Source organism: Heloderma suspectum, chromosome 3 (genome assembly GCF_057233095.1).
Source record: "Heloderma suspectum isolate Gila_16-S chromosome 3, 16-S_ref, whole genome shotgun sequence".
Lineage (NCBI taxonomy): Eukaryota > Metazoa > Chordata > Lepidosauria > Squamata > Helodermatidae > Heloderma > Heloderma suspectum.
Window position 1 is genome coordinate 297,474,859 of NC_139460.1, and position 23,408 is coordinate 297,498,266.

At 40.7% G+C, this 23,408-nt stretch overlaps 1 protein-coding gene across 9 annotated transcripts in view; it reads left to right on the plus strand.

Moving 5' to 3' along the window:
- RSRC1 (arginine and serine rich coiled-coil 1) overlaps positions 1 to 23,408 on the plus strand; it is a 350,934-nt gene that overhangs the window by 130,906 nt on the left and 196,620 nt on the right. For 8 of the 9 annotated variants that reach the window (XM_084847365.1, XM_084847366.1, XM_084847359.1 and 5 more), the window contains one exon: positions 18,403 to 18,439. In XM_084847365.1, coding sequence (XP_084703491.1) covers positions 18,403 to 18,439 — 37 coding nt within the window. Of the gene's footprint in view, positions 1 to 799; positions 862 to 18,402; positions 18,440 to 23,408 lie in introns of all 9 variants that reach the window. The other variant, XM_084847362.1, reaches the window with a different exon arrangement.

The following is a 23,408-nucleotide window of genomic DNA, read 5'->3' on the forward strand; positions in this document are numbered from 1 at the left end:
ACCAAGGAGTTGAGAGAAGTCTGTTAGGCTTCCAGGGTTGCTGCTCCTGGCAGAATGGTACAAGTGGCTACAAACAACATTTTACAAGCATGCTTTGTCATTAGCATGTTTGCAGCCATAGTAATTTAGAAGTGATATATCTACAAAGACATTTTCCTCACAGAGGTGCACATTACAGATTCAGACAGTATTTGGACCAATCAGTTCCCTTTGTATGAGTACTTACTGCCAGCACAAAATACCAGTGCAGTTTACAATGCATAGAAATATCCAAATGTAGGCTTGTTTGTGAGAAGCAGCAATCCTAAGCAGCTGTATAGTTTTTGCTTTGTCTATTTTTTTGTTCCAGAAGGGGCAGGGGTGAATGTCACACTTCTTGATCATTTACGTGTGCGAGGGAGGGTTTTTTTCACTTACCTTGTCCAAGCTAATGGACAAGACCTTTGAGTTGTTAACCATGTACTTCATATTGTTCAAGGTTTGTTTGCTAGTCATTATAATCTCAGTGAAGTAGCAATCTTGAGCTCTGATCCTCTTTTAAAAAAACAATTATAAAAGGAAAAGGTAGCGAAGGTGGGCTTTGTTGGACTGGATTTTCAACATAATGCAATTTCCATCAACTAGGACAGTATATTGCTCATCTGTCTATCTTTCCTGTTTTAAATCTGGAGTCAGAGGCAAATTGATCTTTGCACTGTGTATTGTCAGATGTGGCCTCCTATCTAGATAGGTATGGCTTTTGAAAATATGTTACTTGTTTCTTTATCATTCTTGTTAAAGTTCCTGTCTTTTCATTCAGGATGGCTTCCTTCCAGGGATACATCTTTCGCTAAAGCACCAAGTATGCTCAGCTCTCGTTTGGTTAGTACTTGTTGTCTGCTTCTATCAATTGCAATTTAAATTAAATAAGATAATTTAACCTCAACTCTGACCCATGTTATATCCTCCTTCGCAGGTGATTATTTCATAAATAAAAGAGGCAATTTACACAGGTGTCTTTATTACTGAGTAATGGCCTTTTTTTGTTTGAAGATTCCCAGTCATGCCCATTGTTTTGTTTTGTCTTGTGGACCATAATTAAATATGGAATATGATTGAACTTTGTTACATCACTGTGGCAGTGTAGATTCCACCTGTGTGGTGATGAATTGTGGAGAAATGCCAACGATTAACTGCTAAAGAAAGTTGTGGCCCTAGCTTTACAATAAAGTCTGTAATTTGGAAGACCTTGGACAGTATCCTATAGTGCCACTGCACCTTTTCCAGTTCAGTCGCACCAGTGGAATAGACCTCTAGTGTAACAGCAACTAGTGGTTCCTGAAATAACCCCAGAAATTAGCAGAAATGCCCATTTCCAGAATGGGACATGTCAGTGGAGCTCCGCTGAATTGCCCTGTTTTGGAAACAAGTGTTGCCAGGAACCACTAGTTCTTCTTGTGCTGGTGGTCTGTTCCACTAGCTAATAGGCAGTGTAGTATACTTCCCCATGTTACCTGCAAATTCATAGTTATGGAAAGGAAGATTCATATGCATAATCTTCAGGATTGTAGCCATCATGACCATGGTCTGCTATTTCTGTATAGAAATACAGCTTGCATTCCACAGCTGTGCATAAATGTATGCATGCAAAAAATAGCCAAGTGGTAACAATGATGAAAAATAGCAAGGCTTTATACAGCAATATTTCAGTGATTAGGAGATTGTACTTGGGTTTGCAATTTAACATTGTAACTACTGGTGACTTAAGACCCTTACTGTAATAGATACGGAAAGATACATACACAAAATGCTTCATTTAAGGGAGTTTGATGGTATGACAGAGCATGTGGGAAGTCTTTCCTGACTGGCAGATTCCTTCTTTTAAAATATATTGTGACTTGATCCTGCTTTTCAAAAGATCATAAACCCCATATTTGGGATCACCGATGTCCCTGTAAATTTCTTGCAAAATCCCAGTGATTTAAGAGTGTTTGAATTCAGGTGCTCCTGCTTGGTGTCCTGGTAGGTTCTTTCATATAAGCTCAAGAAAGCTTCTCTATCACTGCCTTTTGTGAATTTGGGAAGATACAGGGTTTCCACTGACTAGATTCCCCATCCATTGTTGGCTGTCTGATGGTTTGCCTGGGCAAGTTCAATTTGGAGTTCAAGCATCCTCTCCTGATGTTTTCTTTGTTGATATTGCCTCTTGTCTTCCACGTTAGTCACTGGAACAACAAGGGGAGTCCTGCTTCTTTCTTGATCCTATAGCATCCATAGTAGCTTCATTCCTCAATAGCATCTAACAATTACCAATCCATAACTAAAACCAACAGTAAGAAAAAATTCTATGTTTTCCTTTGAGTTTCCACTTTCAAAATCTCTTTTTGGTATTGGCTTTAGACAGTTTTCTCACTTGGAATTTCTCATAAAACTTTTCAAATTCATATCCCATCACTGCCATTAATTTGTGATGAAGCATGGTGGTCGTTGGGAGATGTCCCCAACTCCTGGATTTCCTGTTTTTGTAATGTTTTTTCCCTAAAAAAGAATTACATTAGGTTGCTACCACAGGCTGAAACTAGCCTGAAAAAAACCCTAGGCTGTCCTGCTATTTACAAGGACCCTTTGTCCAGCCTAGCTCTAGCAATAATAAAAAAGAAAGGAGCTTTAGATTTACTTCTCCAAAGACCAGAGGAAACAGAATTTAACATAACCTTGTAAAATGTCCCCTGTATCATCAGGGTTCCGGATCTCTTAGAAGCCTCTGCACATACATCTGTAGGTGCAAAGGCATTCCTGCTGCAGGCATTTGTGCTGTACATGAGGAAGCCTTTGGGCGGTGCTATACTGTGATGCTATGTCAGGAGCGGGGCTACTCAGCACAGCCCTGCCTGAGTTCACATGGTAAATTGTACTAGTTTCAATAATGCCTAAACAGGACTCATGTGAAGTTTGAACCAATGGTAAAATAAGCTCGAATGTAAGTAGTCAAGGTAGTCAGTCAGACATGTACTTAGAGAATGGTTCCACCTTCCAGATGGGTTTGGACTTTTATGAAAAAGAGTTAGTCAGTTTAAACCAGTTGGCTATTGTGAAAAGGGATTAAACTGGTAAGGTGGATTAGATTCCAAACCAAGATATTGGCCTACATTTGTGGTTCTAAGCACAGATCCAGATCCCAAACACTATGGTACTCTTGGTTTACACTGGAATATAGGGGTTCATCACTGATGGGTTGTATAAATGTATATTGGTTCTGAACTAGGGTTCCCAGATGAACAACCCCTAGAAACAATGAAGCTACTGCTAATCTAAAAGTTTCAGTGCGTAATATATAATGTAGCTATCAAATATTAACATTGTCAAAATTTCTTATTAGGAAAGTTATTAGATCTGTTATCAAAGCAGTAGGGTTACATACCAGACAAGTACATCTGGGTTACACAGAGAGGCACAATTTGTCATCAAGGAATGAGAAAACAGGCACCCTTTCTAAGAAACAGGTAATACTAGATGTTGTGTATATGTAAAATTATGTCCAACCTCCCACTTACCTACTATTTTGCTCCACATCCTTTGAAGTCTCAAGAATGAGATTTTAGGAGTCTGATGCTACTAAACTGGCAGTTGCAATTCACCATTAGCAGTTAATGATTCTGTATATTCTTGCTTTGTACTAATTATTAATTATTAGAGAATGGTTCCACCTTCCAAATGGGTTTGGATTGCTATGACAAAAGAACTAGTCAGTTCAGACCAGTTGGCCTTTGAAAACTGTTCAGAAACTTCAGCTGGTCCAGAATGCAGCGGCCAGACTGTTGACCGGGGCTGGTTACAGGGAGCATACGACTCCCTTGTTACAACAGCTTTACTGGCTACCAGTCTCTCTCCAGGCAGAATTCAAAGTAGTTACGACGCATAAAGCCCTATATGGCTTGGGTCCAGGCTACCTAAAGACCACCTTCTCCCGTATTATTCTGCCCGGTTCTTAAGATCTTCGGGAGAGGCCCTTCTTTCGAAACCACCACCTTCAGAGGTGTGTTTGGGGGCAACACAAAGGAGGACCTTCTCTGGCCATTCCCTGGCTGTAGAACTCCCTCCTGAGGGAGGCTAGGTTTGCTCCCTCTCTGTTGTCCTTCCTCCAGCAGGCAAAGATCAGTTTATTTAAGCTGGCCTTTAGTGTGTAAACAGGTCTGATGAGCAGGATGCTGTTTTTACTCTTTTATTGTTGTGTTTTTAATTGCATTTTAATGTATTTGCTTATTGTTTTAATGAAGTTTTATTAGAGATTATAAACCATCTTGAGTGCCACTTTTGGTAGAAAGGCCAAGTACTTAGTAAATAAATAAGTAAATAAATACTATACACACATGAAATATTTATTTATACAGTGAGGACAATTAAGTCCTCTTCTCAGTTACTATTTATATACAAAATAGTATTTTTTATCATCTCTGGTGTACTGGCCTGCATTTGCTATCATAATTTATGGTATTTGTGCTGTCTTTCCTTGTATAAACCGTATTATAGTTTCCGTATAATGTAGTAAGGCAGTAGGACCAGATGACGTGCATCGAGAACTCCTAAAACTATTAGAGGAAGACCATATGAATGCTGTAACAGATATTTAACCAAATCTATGAAACAGGAGGAATACCAAATGATTGGTTATTATCAACATTTATACCGATACTTAAGAAAAAAAATGCTAAAAAAATGCGAAGACCACCGAGTCATCAGTTTAATGATCCATGTCTTAAAGGTTCTACTGCATGTTATTCATGAATGCGTATTTAGGAAGTTGGAAGATAATATCAGTGAGACCCAATTTGGCTTTAGAAATGATTATTGCCAAGAACTGGAAAACTATAAAACCAATTACATGTAAATAATCATTTACTAAAGTTTGGCAAATTGCACAATTATTGAAAATTAGTGAAGTAGTTAGATTGAGAAATGGTAGACAGAAGAATCCCAAATTCAGAGAGGAGTGGAAACCTTTTATTGAATATTGGAAAAATAATAATGACATAGAAATTAATATATATTTTTGCTTTGCCACTTCCTAAATTATTGGAGTAAATGCAAGTAATATACAGGTGTTTATACAAAGAACATGTGACATTGCACGAGCTGTTTCTGCATGTTGTATAGACCTTGAAAAGGCTTTTGACAAAGTTCAACACGTAAAGCTACTTAAGGCATATGAATCATCACTAATTTATATTTACAACAAAAAACATGTGTTCGTGTAGATGAGAATATCAGAAGAATTTGAAATCTGCAGAGGAGTCCGACAAGGCTTTATATTATACTGACTGGGTTTCTAGTGAAGGCTTTTAAGCCCAAAGCCAGATGGACCCCACCCAGAGTTCAGCTGCAGCAATCAGGGCTCCCTTTCCAGAGCCCTGCTCCTGAGGAGTTCCGTTCTCCTGAGGAGACCTTTCTGAAGGTGAACACTCCTTCCCACAGGAGCTATACTAGCCTGTCGGTTGAGGTGACGATGCTCTTGGGGATCAGGGAGTGGCTCAGCCTCTGCCTCCCTTTCTCCTGACAGGGATGGCCCTGCAACCACCTCCCCTGAGGGCTCAGTCTCCTGTGGGTCATGTGGCAGACCCTAGTCTAGGGTACCCTGGGCTTCTGGGTGCTCTAGCTCCTTCTCTGAGGACAACTCCTCCAGTCGGGGCTTGAAAAAATGGCACTCAAGGTGGCTTAAAATCATAGATAAATAAAAACTTGATTAAAACAATACTAAAACAAATATATTAAAAGCACAAATGTATACACAACAATAACAGAATAAAAACAGCACACAATTTAACAGACCCATTTACACGCCAAAGGCCTGCTTGAATAAAACTGAATTTGCCTGTTGCCAGAAGAACAAGAAAGAGGGAGCCAACCTATCCTCCCTTGGCAGGGAGTTCCACAGCCTGGGACCAGCCAGTAAGAACACCCTCTCTTATTTTGGTACCAGATGTGCACTGAAAGGAGGGCTTGTCCTAAAGATCTTAAAAGCCAGGCAGGCTTGTACATGAAAATGTGGTTTCTGAGGTAGCGTGGTAGCCCCAAGCCATATAGGGCTTTATAAGTCATAACCAGCACTTTGAATTGTGCCTGGAAAGAGACTGGTAGCCAGTGAAGCTGTTGTAACAAGGGAGTCGTATGCTCCCTGTAACCTGCCCTGGTCAACAGTCTGGCCAGAGCATTCTGGACCAGCTGAAGTTTCTGAACTGTTTTCAAAGACAATCCCATGTAGAGCTTGTTACAGTAATCCAAACAGGATGTAACTAAGGCATGCATGACCATGGCCAGATCAGACATTCCTATGAATGGGCACAGTTGGCACACTACCCTCTGCTGTGCAAACACTGTCCTAGAAACTGCCGAAACCTGGTCATCCAGCTTCAGGGCTGAATCCAGGTGTATACCCAAATTGGGAGCCCAAGTCATCCAGCACAGGTTGAGTCCCTATTCCTTGATCTGCTTTTCGAATAACCAGGAGCACCTCTATCTTGTCTGGATTAAGCTTGTTCGCCTTCAACCAGTCCATTACTGTTATCAGACACCGATTTAAAACAAGAACAGTTTCCTTGGATTTAGAACATAAGAAGAGCCATGCTGGATCAGACCCAGGGTCCACCTAGTCCAGCATTCTGTTCACACAGTAGCCAACCAGCTGTCAACCAGGAACCCACAAGCAGGACACAAGTGCAACAGCACCCTCCCGTCCATGTTCCCCAGCAACTGGTGTACATAGGCGTACTGCCTTTGATACTGGAAGTAGCACATAACCATCAGGACTAGTAGCCATTAATAGCTACTCCAGGAATTTATCTAACCGCCTTTTAAAGCCATCCAAATTGGTGGCCATCACTACACCTTGTGGTAGCGAATTCCACAGTTGAACTATGCACTGTGTGAAGAACTTCCTTTAATCTGCCCTGAATCTCCCACCAATCAGCTTCATGGGATAACCCTCAGTTCTAGTATTCTGAGAGAGGGAGATTTTTGTCTCCCTATCCACATTCTCCACACCATGCATAATTCTGTACACCTCTGTCATGTCTCACCTTTACCCTCGTTTTTTTCCAAGCTAAACAATCCCAGCTGTTGTAACCATCTCTCATAGGGGAGATGCGCCATACCCTTTATCATTTTAGTTGCCCTTTTCTGCACTTTTTCCAGCCCTGCAATATCCATTTTTAGGTGCAGTGACCAGAACTGTGCACAGTATTCCAAGTCTGGTCACACCATAGATTTGTATAAGGGCAGTATGATATCGGCAATTTTATTCTCAATTCCTTTTCTAATTATACCTAGCATGGAGTTTGCCTTTTTACAGCAGCTGCACACTGGGTTGACATTTTCATCGAGCTGTCCACCACAACCCCAAGATCCCTTTCTTGGTTGGTCACCACTAGCTCAGATCCCATCAGGTTATACTTGAAGTTGGGATTTTTTTTGCCCCAACATGCGTCACTTTACACTTGCTTACATTGAACGTCATTTGCTATTTGGATGTTCATTCTCCCAGTTTGGAGAGATCCTTTTGGAGCTCCTCACAATCCCTTTTTGTTTTAACCACCCTAAATAATTTAGTGTCATCGGCAAACTTGGCCACTTTACTGCTTACTCCTAATTCCAGATCATTCATGAATAAATTGAAAAGCATTGGTCCCAATACAGATCCTTGTGGTACCCCATTATTTACATCCCTCCATTGGGAGAATTTACCATTTATACCTACTCTCTGCTTTCTGTTCTTCAACCAGTTACTGATCCATAAGAGGACCTCTCCTCTTTTTCTATGACTGCTAAATTTGCTCAAGAATCTTTGTCAAAAGCCTTTTGGAAGCCCAAGTAGACAATGTCTACTGGATCACCCCTGTCTACATGTTTATTGACACTCAACTCCAAAAGTTTAGTGAAACAGAACTTACTTTTGTGGAAGCCGTGTTGATTCTTTTTCATCAGGGCTTGTCCTTCTGTATGCTTACTAATTTTATCTTTAATAATGCTTTCAACCAATTTCCCCAGAACAGACATTAAGCTAACTGGCCTGTATTTTCCCAGATCGCCCCCGGATCCCTTTTTTGAAATTGTTGTTACATTGGCCATCTTCCAGTCCTCTGGTACAGAGGCTGATCTTAGGGACATGTTGCATATTTCGATTAGAAGATCAGTAATTTCATATTTGAGTTCTTTGAGAACTCTAGGATGGATACCATCTGGGCCTGGGGATTTATTTGCTTTCAATTTATGAATAAGGTTGAGAACTTCATCCTTTTTCACCACTATTTCTCTCAGTTCCTCAGACTCCCTTTCTGAAAACATTAGTTCAGGCACAGGTATCTGTCCTATATCTTCAGTGAAGACAGATGAAAAGAATTCATTCAGCTTCCCCACAGTCTCCTTGTCCTCTTTCAGTCCTCCTTTAACTCCATTGTCATCCAGTGGTCCAACTACTTCCCTAGCTGGTTTCCTGCTTCTGATATATTTAAAGTATTCTTTATTGTTGACCTTGATATTGTTAGAGATATGCTCTTCAAAATGCTTGTTTTTGCATCTCTTATTGTCTGCTTGCATCGCTTTTGTACAAGCTTGTGCTCCCTTTTGCTTTCCTCACTTGGGCATGACTTCCATTTTCTGAAGGAAGCCTTCTTCTCTAATAGCATCCTTGACACTGCTCGTTACCTATGCTGGAGACCTCTTGGACTTGGTACTACTTTTACTGACCTGTGGTATATATTTTAGCTGTGCTTCTATTATGGTTTTGAGTAATCTTCAAACATTGTGAAAGGATTTAACCCTCTTGACTCCCCCTTTCAACTTCCTTTTCACCAGTTCCCTCATTTTAGAGAAGTTTCCTCTTTTAAAAGTCAAATATGACTGTGTTGGACTTCCTGGGCAATTTTCCACTCAAACATATATTAAATCTGATAGTACTGTGGTCATTATGTCCAATTGGTTCAGCAACATTTACATCTCGTACTAGGTCCTGGATGACACCACTTAGGATTAAAACTAGGGTCGCCTTCCTTCTGGTCGGTTCTAGGGCACAATCATTTAGGGTAGCGAGAAATGTAACCACTTTTTCCTAACTGAAATATTCATTCATCTGGTCAATGTGGGGGTAATTGAAGTCACCCATTATTACAACACTTCCTCGTTTGGAGGCCTCCCTGATTTCATATTCCATCTCAAGGTCCCCCTAAGCATTCTGATCTGGGGGACGGTAGCATGTTCTTAGCACTAAATTAGTTTTGGAGCCCTATATTGTTACCCACAACGCTTCTGTGGAAGAGTCTACCCTTTCAGTTGTTCTAGTCTGCTTGACACTATGCTCTCTTTGACATACAGAGCAACATCTCCCCCAGTACACCCTTCCCTGTCCTTTCTGTAGAGTTTATATCCAGAGATCACCATATCCCACTGGTTCTCTCCATTCCACCAGGTTTCTGTAATGCTGGTATATCCAGGTTCTCCTTTAAAACCAAGCACTTCAACTCTCCCATTTTGGCTTGGAGGCGTCTAGCATTTGCATAGAAGCACTTATACATGGTGTCCCTCCCCAGATATCTCTGGCATGTGCATCTTTTGCACTTTGGCCTCTTTGATTGACTATCATGTTTTACCATGTATTCATGGACTATTTCCTCCCCTTCTACATTTGGGCAATCCAAAACACATTTATCTTCATCCCGTTGGGATGATTTAACCTGAACTGGATGCTTCCCAGCTCCTGTCAGCTTCCCCCCAGGGTTTAGTTTAAAAGCTGCTCTGACATCTTTTTTATGTTTAGTGCAAGTGGTCTATTTCCACTTTAGTTCAAGTGGAGCCCATCTCTCTTATACAGGTCTGGCCTGTCCCCAAACATTCCCCAGTGACTAACAAATTTGAATCCCTACTCTCTGCACCATTGTCTCATCCATGCCTTGAGACTCCTCAGCTTCGCCTGTCTAGCTGGCCCTGCAAGCAGAACAGGTAGCATTTCAGAGAAAGCCACCTTGATGGTCCTGGATTTCAGCCTCCTACCTAGCAACCTAAATTTAGCTTCTAGGACCTCATGACTACATTTCTCCACATTGTTGATACCAACATGCCACTGACTCCACCGTGGCACTATCTACTAGGGTGTCTAGATGCTGCATGAGATCTGCAACCTTTGCACCAGGCAAGCAATTCACTATGTGGTCTGCGCACCCATCATAAACCCAGCTGTCTATGTATCTAATGATTGAATCTCCCACTACCAGAAAGCCCCCCTCCCCCCAGAGGCACATCCTCACTGCAAGAGGATATTTGCTCGTCTTCTGAAGAATGAGTCTTTTCTAAGGGATCATTTTCCTCTTCCTCAGGATGACTCCCTCCTTCCCCGAGACCCACATTCTCTGTGACAGCAGAAGAGCTATCACCTGGGATTGGAACACCACAAATAGATCCCTGAAGGCCTTATCCACCAACCTCTCTGCCTCTCTTTGGTTCTCCAAGTCCGCAAGCTTGGCCTCAAGGGAACAAATTTGTTCCCCAAGAACCTGGAGCTCATTACACCAAGCACACACCCATGACTTCTGTCCAGCATGCAGAGAGTCATCCATGTGGAACTCAGTTCCATGTGGATAGTTTCTTTAAAAACTAAATGATAAAGTGAACTCTTAAACTGGCTTTATTTACTGAACTGCTCTTAACGCCTAAACTGAAGTTAGCCTCCACTTTTTTTTCTGTTTATAAGCAGACTCTTCCACTTGTTAGTCCTGAACAGTGGCTCTTGTCAATATAGAGGTATTAATTGCTTTTATTCCCCCTTTCTAAGCTTCAGATTAGTTAAAATATGTAGCTGAGGTTCTTTTCAACCACTCAGGAATATTTGTCAGTGCAGACCTGTAAGTTCTTGTTGGATTCCCCCCTGATATTTACCTCTATATTGCTTCTATTCCCCTTTTCTAAGCTTGAGATTAGTAAAAAAAAAAAAATGTGGCTGAGAGTCTTTTAAACCACTCAAGTATTTTTGTTACTGCAAAGCTACAAAAACTGCAGCTCTCTACTGTAAGTTTGTAACAGGTTACCGTCTGGTATTTAGCTCCCCTTCACTGTGCCCTTGTTTTGGCTTCAGCTGCTATTTATGAATTATAAATGATTACCTGAGGTAATTTAATAGATAATTAAATAATTTCACTTACCATCCCCTTGCACAGGTGCTTAACTTGCTTGTTTGCTTATGCTTTATCACTGGGGCTCCTCGTGCTTGGAGATGGAAAGGAGATGTGGAGTTGGGTGCCATCAGCATACAGGTGGCACTGAACCCCAACAGTCTGGACAATCTGTCCCAGTGGTTTCATGTATATGTTAAATAGCATGAAGGACAAGATGAAACCCTGATGGGCACCACAGGCCAGTGGCCATTGCATCAAACAGGAATCCTCCTTCTGAAATCACTCCTCCAAGAAGGACCAGAGCCACCATATAACAATGCCTTTCAGTTCCATCCTAGCCAGGTGGTCCAGAAGGATACCATGGTCAATGGTATGTAAAGCCAGGAGGTCCTGTAGAACTAACAGGGACACACTCTCCTTGTCCATAGCCTAGCATAGATTGCACACAAAGGTGATGAAAGCAGTCTCTGTCCCATAACCAGGTCTGAAGCCAGATTGAAATAGATCTAGTTATTATATTTGAATTGTTTTAAATGATGATACAGGAATTATTAATCTGTTACAGGTTGTTGTGGACATGATGCAAACTTAGTTGAGTGCAATGCTTGCCTATTTATACTGCCTGTGGGGTTTTGTGAGGTAGTTCTTTGTTTTGGAAAGTAGTGAAAACATAGGATAGGTGTGACGGAAAATCAAAAGTAAATTATACCTCTTATCAAGTATCAAAATGCATTAAGGCTGCAATCAACATCCCAACAAATTCAATGGAATGCTGTTGTGCATTTTAATGGTACTGGATCGTGCCCATTGTACTTCATTTGTTAATAGTTTGAGAGATCAGACTAGATATTGTTGGGGGCATAGAATTTGGTGTGTGTGTGTGTGTGTGCGTGTGTGTGTGTGTGTGTAAACTACATATTTGTACCCAAGCTACATATTGATTATCATATAAATTAATGATGGCAGGTCTTCTTCTGCCCTATTTTAAAGCAATTAACTGTGAATATTAATAAATCTAGTGCTCTTCCTGCTCAGTTACTTAGCCTGAATTGTAATCACCTTTAGTGCTTTCTGGTATAAAAAAGAATAATTTGCTACATATAAGTCTTGCCATAGTTTATGCTTAGAAAAGCATACTAAACAGTTGTGATAATGCTTCCTCAGTTCCGCCTCTCCAAATAATATACAGTCAGGGCCAGAAATATTGGAACAAGGATAACTGTTTTGGCAGTTGGCCTCTGTACACCACCACATGGAAGTTGAAAGGAAACACACCCAGATGGGAGCAAAGTCAGGACTTCCAGCTGTAATTAAGGGGTTTGACAAAAGTGGGGCACTAACCATTCAGGAAGTACAGCCAGCGGCATGCATACATCCCCATCTTTGGTGGCTCATAAGTAATGGAACAAATCAACATCATTTCAAACTTAAGTATCGCCTTTAATACCTGGATGAAAATCCTTTGCAGTCAATGACTGCCTGAAGTCTGGAACCCATGGACATTACCAAATGCTGAGTTTCCTCCCTTGAGATGCTTTGCCAGGCCTTTACTGCAGCTGCCTTCAGCTGCTGCTTGTTTGTGGGTCTTTCTGCCTTCAGTCTTGTCTTCAGTAAGTGAAAAGCATGCTCTATTGGGTGGAGATCAGGTGACTGACTTGGCTATTGAAGAACATCCCACTTCTTTGCCTTGAGAAACTCTTGAGTAGCTTTTGCTGTATGTTTTGGGTCATTATCCATCTGCAATATGAAGTGGCGTCCTATCAGTTTGGCAGCATTTGGCTGAATCTGAGCAGAAAGTATAGCCCTATACACTTCAGAATTCATCCTGCTGCTTTGATCAGCAGTCAGGTCATCAATATACACCAGTGATCCGGTTCCATTGGCAGCCATACATGCCCATGCCATAACACTGCCTCTACCATGTTTGACAGATGATGTGGTATGCTTTGGATCATGAGCTGTTCCTTTCCTTCTCCATACTTTTCTCTTCCCATCATTCTGGTACAAGTTAATATTGGTTTCATTAGTCCAAAGAATCTTATTCCAGAACTAGGCAGGCTTTTTTTAGGTGTTTGCTGGCAAAGGCTAATCTGGCCTTTCAGTTCTTGAGCGTTACCCGTGGTTTGCACCTTGTTGTGAAGCCTCTGTATTTACATTCAAAAAGCCATCTCTTGACAATGACATGCCTACCTCCTCAAGAGTGTTCTTGACCTGGCTAGATATTGTGAAAGGGTTCCTCTTCACCATGAGCAGAATTCTGCGGTCATCCACTTTAGTTGTCTTCCGTGGTCTTCCAGGCCTTTTGCTGTTGCTGAGCTTGCCAGTTAATTCCTTCTTTTTTCAGGATGTTCCAAACACTTGTATTGGCCACTCCCACTGTTTCTGCTATCTCTCTGTTGGGTTTATGTTGTTTCCTCAGCCTAATGATGGCCTCCTTCACTTGCATGGACACCTCTTTGGACCTCATGCTGGGGGTTCCAGTGAACAGCTACCAAATGCAAATGTACCACTCAGAACCACCTCCAGGCCTTTTATCTGCTTGCTTGGTCATGGGGTACCCAGGAAACAGGCCACACCTGGCCATACAGCTGCTTGTCAGCCATTCGTTCCATTATTTATGAGCCACCAACGATGGGTGTGTGTGTATGCCACTGGCTGTCCTTCCTGAATGGTTAGTGCCCCACTTTTGTCAAACCCCTTGAATTACAGCCGGAAGTCCTGACTTCGCTCCCATCTGGGTGTGTTTCCTTTCAACTTCAATGTGGTGGTATACAGAGGCCAACTGCCAAAACAGTTATCCTTGTTCCAATATTTCTGGCCCTGACTGTATTAGTTTCAAAGTACAGTAAAATCATGTAATTATCTCAAGGATTAACACTGGGATCCCATGAGCAGCTCAGGCTCAGTCAAGGAGTTTGGTGTATTCTTAGCTTTTTGTCCTTGAATGGCACATACCTATGCACTATCACAAACTGCTTTTGAAGCTACCTTCAGTTTAAAAAGCAGCTTTCCATGTGGCATCTGTGGTATTTTCTTAGTTCAGTTCTCTGGGTTTGGTGAAGAATACTCACTATGTGAGATGGCTTTTCAACACCTGCCCTAAGCTGGACAGCCATCTGTCAGGGATGCTTTCACTTAAGATTCCTGCATTGAGCAGGGGTTGGACTTGATGGTCTTACAGGCCCCTTCCAACCCTACTACTGTATGATTCTGTAAGGCCAAGAAGCAGTTGGAGTCAGGGTAACTTTGAGAGCCTTCTTTATGTCCATGATTCTTTAAATTGTTGTCCTTATATGTAGGTTTAGCTAGGTTTTACTGCGTAATACATGAATTAAATCCATAGGGTTTGAAGGAAAGTTGCATTGAAAGTGGCAGGTGCCACAAAGTTTATTTAGGACAACCTCCGCTGTGTCTGTAAGTCTCATAATGTTTGACTTACATATGTTCAGCTACAGCACTTCCTGCTTTAGAACCTCGTGTTACACCAATATTACTCTCTGTGCTCCTTCAACCACAAATTGGATGAACAGACAGTGACACTTTTTCAATATTATTACATTAAACCAAGTGGATTTTGATTGATAACCTAATATTCAACTAATGCAAAACATCAATCATGGCAAGTATATTAATTATTTAATATTGCAGTCTAATTCAGAAATCGATGTGCTGCATGAGGGGAAGGGAAACGCGCTGTTCCCAGAAGACTTAAGACAGGGAATGATTAAAAAAAAAGATCTGCTATACTCTCGTGTGTTAGCTCGATACTAATCTTTATTCATTTGCCAATAATCTCTTCCCATTTTCCACTTCAGGACCATTTTATCAGTTTTGAGATCTATAATTGAATTAAGTCTGCTTTCAGCACAGAGCAAAAAGAGTTGCACAAATATTGATGAAGTCATGACAGGGACAGCACAGGAGACAGACCACTAAAGAGGACAGATTTGATACCATTAGCTGGAAGCTCCCTGTATCAGTGACCTGGATCCTGCTTCCTAGCAATTAAGTTGATTAGGACCTTTGGCACCAAACAGTATAAATACAGGACTTGAATTCTCTTTTAATAATGCATGGTGTAGTATAGTAAATTTTGATTATTATTGTAAGTGTTTGATGAGTCCATTTTTTTCTGTGATGGATTTTTAAAAAATGTAAACTTGACAAGAACAAGTATCTGCTCCAGCGTTTAAACTTGGAGAAACCTAAATCAAAAGCATTTCTGTAATATACTTACATAGAAGCTTCTAGGATGTATTTAAAGGACTATATAGTTAAAATTTGCAATTGGTGCTGTACAATTACTAATTTTATATATTTGGATTAGCCCAGTACTGCAGTTTGCCTGTTGTAATTTGCCCAAGGTGGCAAATGATGCCTGTGCACTTTGTCTAAACTTACACCCCTCATCCCTTCTCATCCAAGGAAAACTAAATCCTTCAGAGCTGCCTTTAGAAATTCTTCCTGGTCTAATGCAACCTCCATACAGGAATTCACACTTTTTGTATCCTTTCTTCAGCCCTGCCTCTTGACTACACCCAAAGTTAATCCACTTGATGCCAGTGCAGATCATCTGACTCTTAGAGGCAAGGTTCTTTTAAGACAGTTGACCACTTACTAAGTTCCTCTGGGTCATTTATTTATGGTATTTATATTGGCTGCCTAATAACATCGTTCTTTGGGCAGTTCACAAAGATAAAATACAATATTAAAAATATCATAAAAACAATTGAAGCACAGAAATTGCCAGGAGTGAGAGACTGAAAACCAAATTCACCGTACAAATAAAAATATACAATATATAATAAGTCGTATCAACATTCAGACTTTAAGATCACAGACTTAAAAGGCCTGGGAAAATAAAAAGGGTTTTATTTTATGCCAAAAAACCCATAAAGAAGGAAGTTATTCCACAGCTGAGGTGCCACCACTGGGAAGGCCCTCTCCAATGTAGCCTCCAGCTTCCTTTCACTTGGCAGTGGCACATGTAGCAGGGTCTCTTAAAGACCCTGATTTTAAAGTTCAAGCAGGCATTTATAGGGGAAGGTGACCTTTCAGATAAGCTCTTCCCAAGCTGTTAGGAACTCTAAAGGTTAAGGCCAGCAATTTAAATTGGGCCCAGGACTTAGTGCAGCTAATGACACACTGGCATAATATGATCACAGTTAACAGTCTTGCAGCCTTCTTTTGGACCAAGTGCAGTTTCAAGACCATTTTTAAAGGCAGCTCCATATACAATGCAGTGCAATAGTCCAAAAGGACAGTCACCCATAAGACTGCTGATCTTATCATCAGTACCTCCAATTAATGCTGCCTACCCATTAATCCCAAATGCCTGCTCTAGCCATTTAAAGCTGGGAAGACCAGCATGGATAATCACATGCTGCTATTTCTGGGTGGCAAAATAACAAAGTGTTTCATGGCTGCCCACTCTCGCACATTACTGCCAAATGTGTCTCTGGTTAAAGTGGGACATGCAAAAGATTTTCCCTAACTGATCTCAGAGGTTCATATGGGAAGATACGGTCCTTTAAGTATCTTGGTCCTAAACTTTTTAGGATTTTAAAGGTTAATAGCCAGAACCTTGAATTGGGCCTGTAAGTGGATCAGTAGCTTACTGATGCAGCTGGAGCAACAAGGGAGTAAAATGCTTCAGAGGACCAATTGTCAGAATCCCATTTTGCATCATCCACAGTTTCCAGATACTTTTCAAGGCAGTCCCACATAGAGCTCATTACAGTAGTACTCATGAGAGGTAACAGAGGGAGCAATCCTATGGGGATAGGTGGCCACCTCTGAACTCGGAGGGTGGGTGGAGCATGGAGGGGATCTTTGCCTCTGCACTCCAGCCACCCTGCATTTGCAGCTAGATGGCCAATTTTGGCAGTCTAGCTGTAGCACTTCAGAGCGGGCACTGGTGGTGGCTGGACAACGCATAGGAAGCATCGTACCAGCCCTTACGAGGTTCCCACCCCTCCCCCTCCTCAGGAATGCCCCCTTTCCTCCTGCTCTGCACTACTCTTACAAGTATGGAGCCTGGGATGATCCACACCACCTACGAGGGGGCAGCGGCGGGGAGGTGGTTTTCTGGGAAATGACCTTGGAGCGTGGGCTCTGAGGTTGGTTTCCGAAAACGGAATAATCCTATGGCTTTGATTAGTGGTGGGAGGCACTCAGCATATGATCTGAGATTATATTTTACAGTGTACTAAGCCCTGTGACACTGAAAATAGGTCCAGTTCTTAAGCTTTGTTGGGCCCTTGCTCAAATCAAACTTCTGTCTTTGAAATTGGCTGAAACAATTAATGCTTCCCATTTTAGGGAAATAAGAGCTTTGGTATTAACATGTTGAATAGTTTTTATTGTTTTTTTTAAACTGCATGGAAAGAAAAGCAAGTGTTCTGACATTTTGAAAGTTTTGTATTTGTGTAGGCTTGTCACTTAAAGAATTCATAGTCGATCATATGAGTTTTAATTTATTACTGTTTACAAATTTATTCAAATGTAATCTGAATAAAATAGCCCTGAAGGATAAAAACAGGTTGGATCCAGACTTAGTCATACTTAAAGTAGATCCATTGAAATCAATGAGACTTGAGGTAGTCATTGATTACAGTGGGGCTACTCTAAATATGACTGAGTCTGAATCCAATCCATTAATAGTTGTTTTTACAGATATGTTGTTCTATTAATTGGGAGCACAGTTTAATTGATAAAAACATTTCAGCTGAACACCTTACTCTATTACAGGCCTAATATTTTGTTTATGGCAAAGGGGTGCGTTTATCTTTCCTTAAACATGTATGAATTCAAAAGCCTATGATACTATTATACACGGTATGGGTTAATTTCTAAATGACATGTTGGGGCTCAGCTTAGTTTGGAAGTCATACTCATACTCTTTCACATAGAAGCCATTTCCCTGTCCCTGCAGTGTGTACAAACCCTGGTTTAGATAAGGGCCTTTAACATTTGAACCCACACCAACTCAGAAAATTTCACCAGTTGCCGCTAGTAGTGTACACACTTTCTTCTTCAGATACAAGTTTGTGTTATGTTTTGTTGATTAGGTTATAAGAATTGTACTAGATGAACATTCTGCGATTTATAGTAGTTATATTTTCTTTTAATAATCTCAGTTCAGATAAAAGAAAGATAGCCAGGAGACAGTATGACTTTCTTTTCTTTTGTAACTTTCTAAGTTACACCTAAATAATTGCAGAGAAAGGTTTAGTAACTATTTAGAACTTTTGTTCTTCTGTTACAGGGATGCTGGAAACATCAAAGCTGGATTAGAACATCTGGTAAGTTTTAATTTTCTCTTGAATAATTGCATCATCTTTGATAACTGCATTCGAAATGAACACTTTTGAATGAGCTTTGAATACCTTGAATTGAGAAAGCTAACCATTTCCCAGAGGGTCAGCTTACTGTTATTATATGAAGGCACTTACATTTTCATTTATCTTATGTTTCAAGGGATTTTAATTTTTTTAAATTACTTTTTTTTGATGTAGAGATGAAATAAAGTGGGCTATAATCCTTAGATTGATGACTGCCTTAATTATAAACAAAAAGTTGTTTGGCATTGGATTTTTGGCATATCCTGATCTGAAAACAACAAATTTGTATTTTGAAATACACGTTCAGATTTTGCATGCACAAATATGGCACTTCAGTAATTTGAAATCTACGTATCTTTGTTTAACAATGCCTTTATATTATGAATTGGGTAGTCATTTAAATTCCATTCAGTCCTAAGATATACAGTATTTTGAATGCAAAATATTTAAGCAAGCATACTTCAATTGTGAGTGAAAGCAAGGTATGATTAGCATTAAATACAGTGCTATGAGAAACTTATTATATATAAAGTGTAAACTGTTAACAGTAGTTATGAGAATACATAACAATGACTTGAATTCAAAGAACTACAGCTTACATTCATGCAACAGGGCTTTCCTGCCCCCTTCTTACTTCAGCATTTGTACCCTATTAAAAGCTGCTATTGAAGGGCAGGGGACCCTTGGGAATGGCATGCAGTATAGTGTGGGGACTGCAATGTGTTTGGCTTGATGAATATCTGAGACACAATCCCTCTTCCCGTCAACAAGTGGAATGGCCTTCTGCTTGAACAAGGTGCTTTTTTGATCCAGGCAATTTCTTTTAAGACACATAGGCTGGTTTCTTGTTAAAATTCTTTCCAGAGCTGTAGCTGTCTTCTATAGTAGAAGAGTCCTGTGGTACCTTAAAGGCTAACATTTATTTTGGCTTAAGCTTTTATGAATAGTATCCACTTCATCAGATGCATGAAGTGTAATTTATTGCCAAAATCACTTAGGGTGGTCCCAGGCGTGGTCTGAAGGCACATGAGACAGCTACCTTGCTGAAGCTAAGCAGGTCTGATCAGTGCTTGGAGGGGAGACCACCTGGGAACTGCATGTAGCCACCTTGAGTTCCACAATGGAAGAAAGGTGGGATATAAATAAATAAATAAATAAATAATCCTGTGCATGTTTAGACAGAAAAAAGTCCTACAACTCCCAGCATTTCCCAGCCAGCCATGCTTTTTTCTGCCTAAAGATGCATACGATTGTGCCTTTAGTTAGTCTTCAAGGTGCCACAGGGCTCTTAGTTGTTTTTGTTAAAATTAATGGCCAAAATTCTTTATCGTGTGCATTAACTGCGAGTTTTTCTGTGAACTATATAATCTGATTATACTGAAGTATTCTGCCACAAAATTTTTTTTCATATTTCTACCAAATGTTAATTGCTTCTCCTTTCTGCTTTCACCCAGATGCACATGGTCTTGAAACTAAGCTTAAATGTACATTGAACAAGTATGGACTGAATCACTGAAGCAGTTCTGTGACTGCTTCATATTGCTCCAACTGTACCTTTGTGGGACAGTTGTGCCGGATTTTTTCTATGTAAAATCGTCTTAAAACTTTTAATGTAACATGCATTGTAGCATGAAGTACCATCTGTCAGTGACTCTGAGTGATCATAAATAACTCTCTGTATGCTTGTAAATAAAATCCTTAACTGTCTTAGATGAGTTTAACTCATTTTCTACTAGATAATTACATGCTAACTGAGGGCATAATCCTATGTGGATGCCTGTCAGCCTCTGAACTTGGAGGCTGATAGACATTCTATGCAGAGTGGGAGAAGCACGGAGGTGATCGTCACGTCTGCGCTTCTCCCACTGTACATTTTTGCTAGATGGGAGTTTTTTCCCATCTTGCTAGGGCTCCGCAGAATGGGAGAGAAGGAGGCTGGGGATAGCTTGTATCCCTGTTTTCCCAGCCCCCTCCCTGCCCACAGAACCACTCCCTTACCATCCTTTCTGAGGTCGCTTTTGTGAGCTTGGAGAGGCATCTGGTGCAGTTCTCTTTGTGCTGGCTGTGAGGGGGAGGGGGCAGGGAGCTTGGACTCCTGGTCCAGCTGTCTAGGGGCCATAGGATTGCTCTCCCCATGTAACAATTGTTACTCTCTCTAGACTAAGAACACTACAATAATATGAGACGTTAGGCAGCTTTACCTAACCTGGTGACCTCCAGATGTGTTGGACTGCAACTCCCATAATTGGGAGTCACCTAAACATACTTAGTTGAAGTTACCTAAATATACTAGGTTTTCAGCATAAGTTCTGGATGCTTTTCTTGCAAAATAGGATACTGATTCATAGGTACTTGTAATGTTTGTTTGTTTGTTTATTAAATTTATTAATAATTTATTAATGTATTCTAATGTGAGGGTGGGTTTGGGGGGAAATTCCTTTTATGTAATGTAGTTCAATTAAATTTGAGATTGACCAGTGTTGTTTACTGAATTACATTTTGTTGTTGTTCAGTCGTTAAGTCGTGTCTGACTCCTCGTGACCCCATGGACCATAGCACGCCAGGCCTTACATATTTTTTGTTTATTCGTGACCTGTTTGGGGAATGTTGAGGAATCAGATAACTCTCTGTTGTAAATAATACATGGGAGGTTTTCTCCGATGCTGCTGTGACTTAAAGTCCTTAGGGACACGTGATGTCATGGCTACACTGCAGCAAAGTTGTCATTTCCAGCCTGAAACTGAAGTTTTTTCAGAGGAATGTTGTGCCACGTGTTCCCTCTAAGATGGCGTCCGTGCACTTCCAGTGCAGTGTGCCCCATATCCCTGAATTAAATGCAGCTTCTTACATGTTTTTTTTTTTTTAGGGGGGTGTTCTGCTGTTGCATGACCATAGGTGGGCTGCCCCTTTTGTTTTTTTCACTGCCGCATCCGTGCTTTGTGTAATGGCAGCCATGGGGTTTGGAGAACTCATTGCCCTCAAGTGCACTTGAGCAAAGAGCAGAACTCTCGCCAAAGGGTAAACACAAGCACAGCATCCCTACTCAGAAGTAAGGGAACAGATGATTGCCCTAGTTTAATTTTTAATTTAATTTGCTCCAGATCTTTTTTATTTTTAGGATGCCAGGTGGGAGCTCTAACTCTCTGAATGTTGCCTGGAATGGGGTGAAATTGTGCTGGAGGGGTGCTCTCAGAGGGAGCCTTCAGATGTTGTTGGGGATAATAATGTAGTTGGGGGGAGCCTGTACATGAATGGGAAACAAGCCTCTCTCATTTTTTGACAGCACCTGCCAGGTTGATGACGTTCAGTTCTACTCCCCCCACCCAACCCGGAAGTATGTTGCTTTCAAACACTGTGTGACCCATGAAAAATTGATGTTTAAGATATGGCACACTTGGCTTTTCTTGCTTTGCATGTCCCAGATGAATCCATGAAAATTCAGATAATACTCCAAAATAGTTCTCATTCTGTTGTTGTGAAGATCCCCCTTTGGTTTCTGCTCCTTTCATTAAAAAAATGGAACAGGAAATTGGGAGACTTTCAAATGCTGTTGTGGTATCCTAAGGTTATTTTCGGAATATGTTTCTAATACAGGTGCTGACGTCCAGAAAGTTGGTTTTCTGTCATGACACTTGGAGAAGAAGCCATTTCACACTTCGGTTCCTCAAGTGTAAACAGTTGCTTAGACAGGGCTTTGGGAATCTTATGTCAGCACTAGCCCTTAGAACAAAAGTGAAAACATCTGACTTGCAAGTGAATTTGAGTGACAGTAAGATTAGCTAAAGTATTGTCCTTTGACTCCTTTAGATCCTTTGGATTTTCCTTGTTAGTTCTTTGAGTTGTGATACTTAATGAATGGCAGGAGTTGTGGAATGTAAATGGTGTATGTTACCCATCTTCCATTCTGTTAATAACTGTGGAGCCTTACCAGTGTTTTTTTCCAAATGAAAAGATTGATCCTTTCCTAGTCTGACATTTTAGAACAATGACCGGCTTGTCCTTGTGGTCAAGAAAAGAAGTCTGACCATTTTAAGTGTTGAGTTGCAGACTGTCATTAATAGCTTGTTAGCCCATCAGTGGTTTGTGTATAGTTACTGCCTTTCAGCAATATAGACATTCCCCTTGTAACATGTTAATCAATAACCACCAACAGGGGTTGCTAAAAGCTCTTCCTAAGATGAGCAGAATGCTTCATGTGTCATTGCCAGTAAAATTATTCATGATCTTCATTGGTACTTCAACAGTTAGGACTGCTCAGTCCATGTACTCATAGCCCTGTATCGTCCCGCACGTCATATGTGACTACACATGTTTATGTGTAGTAAGAATGTAGCATAGAATAAGATTGCACAGTGCCGAACAATTCAGTATCCAGTTCTAGTTTTTTTTTTAAATGAAACAATGTATTTGAATGCTTATCTTAAAACCTGAGTCTCTTTTTATCCTTAAATGCTTTCTTTTTGTAGCTCAGTATTCCTGCTCACTCTAAAAATATGGTTGAGTCATGGGTGTTACAGGGTTTCCAAATGACTCATAAAGGTGGTTTGGAGACCCTTGTACATGCATTTCAGTCATGGGGCAGTATCCTCTGCTGCCAGCGGGATTTACCTAAACGTTGTTTATTTGTTAAAAATATTGTATATACCACCCTTCTGTGGAGCTTTCAGGGTGGTTTACAAGAACAAGATAAAATATACAAATAAAACATAACACATTAAAAAGAAAAGCACATTAAAAGGCCTGTGAGAACACTTTATATGACTATTTTTATGCTGTATTTATATTTTGTTTTATATTCTGTTGTGAGATGAACCCTGTGCTTTGGGGGTACCTCAATGGGATGGGCTTGCAGGGACATTGTATGTAGCTCTGGTCATTCTTGGAGGAGAGGTCCAAGAACTTGGTGATGGGAGACTGCTGCTCCTCACTG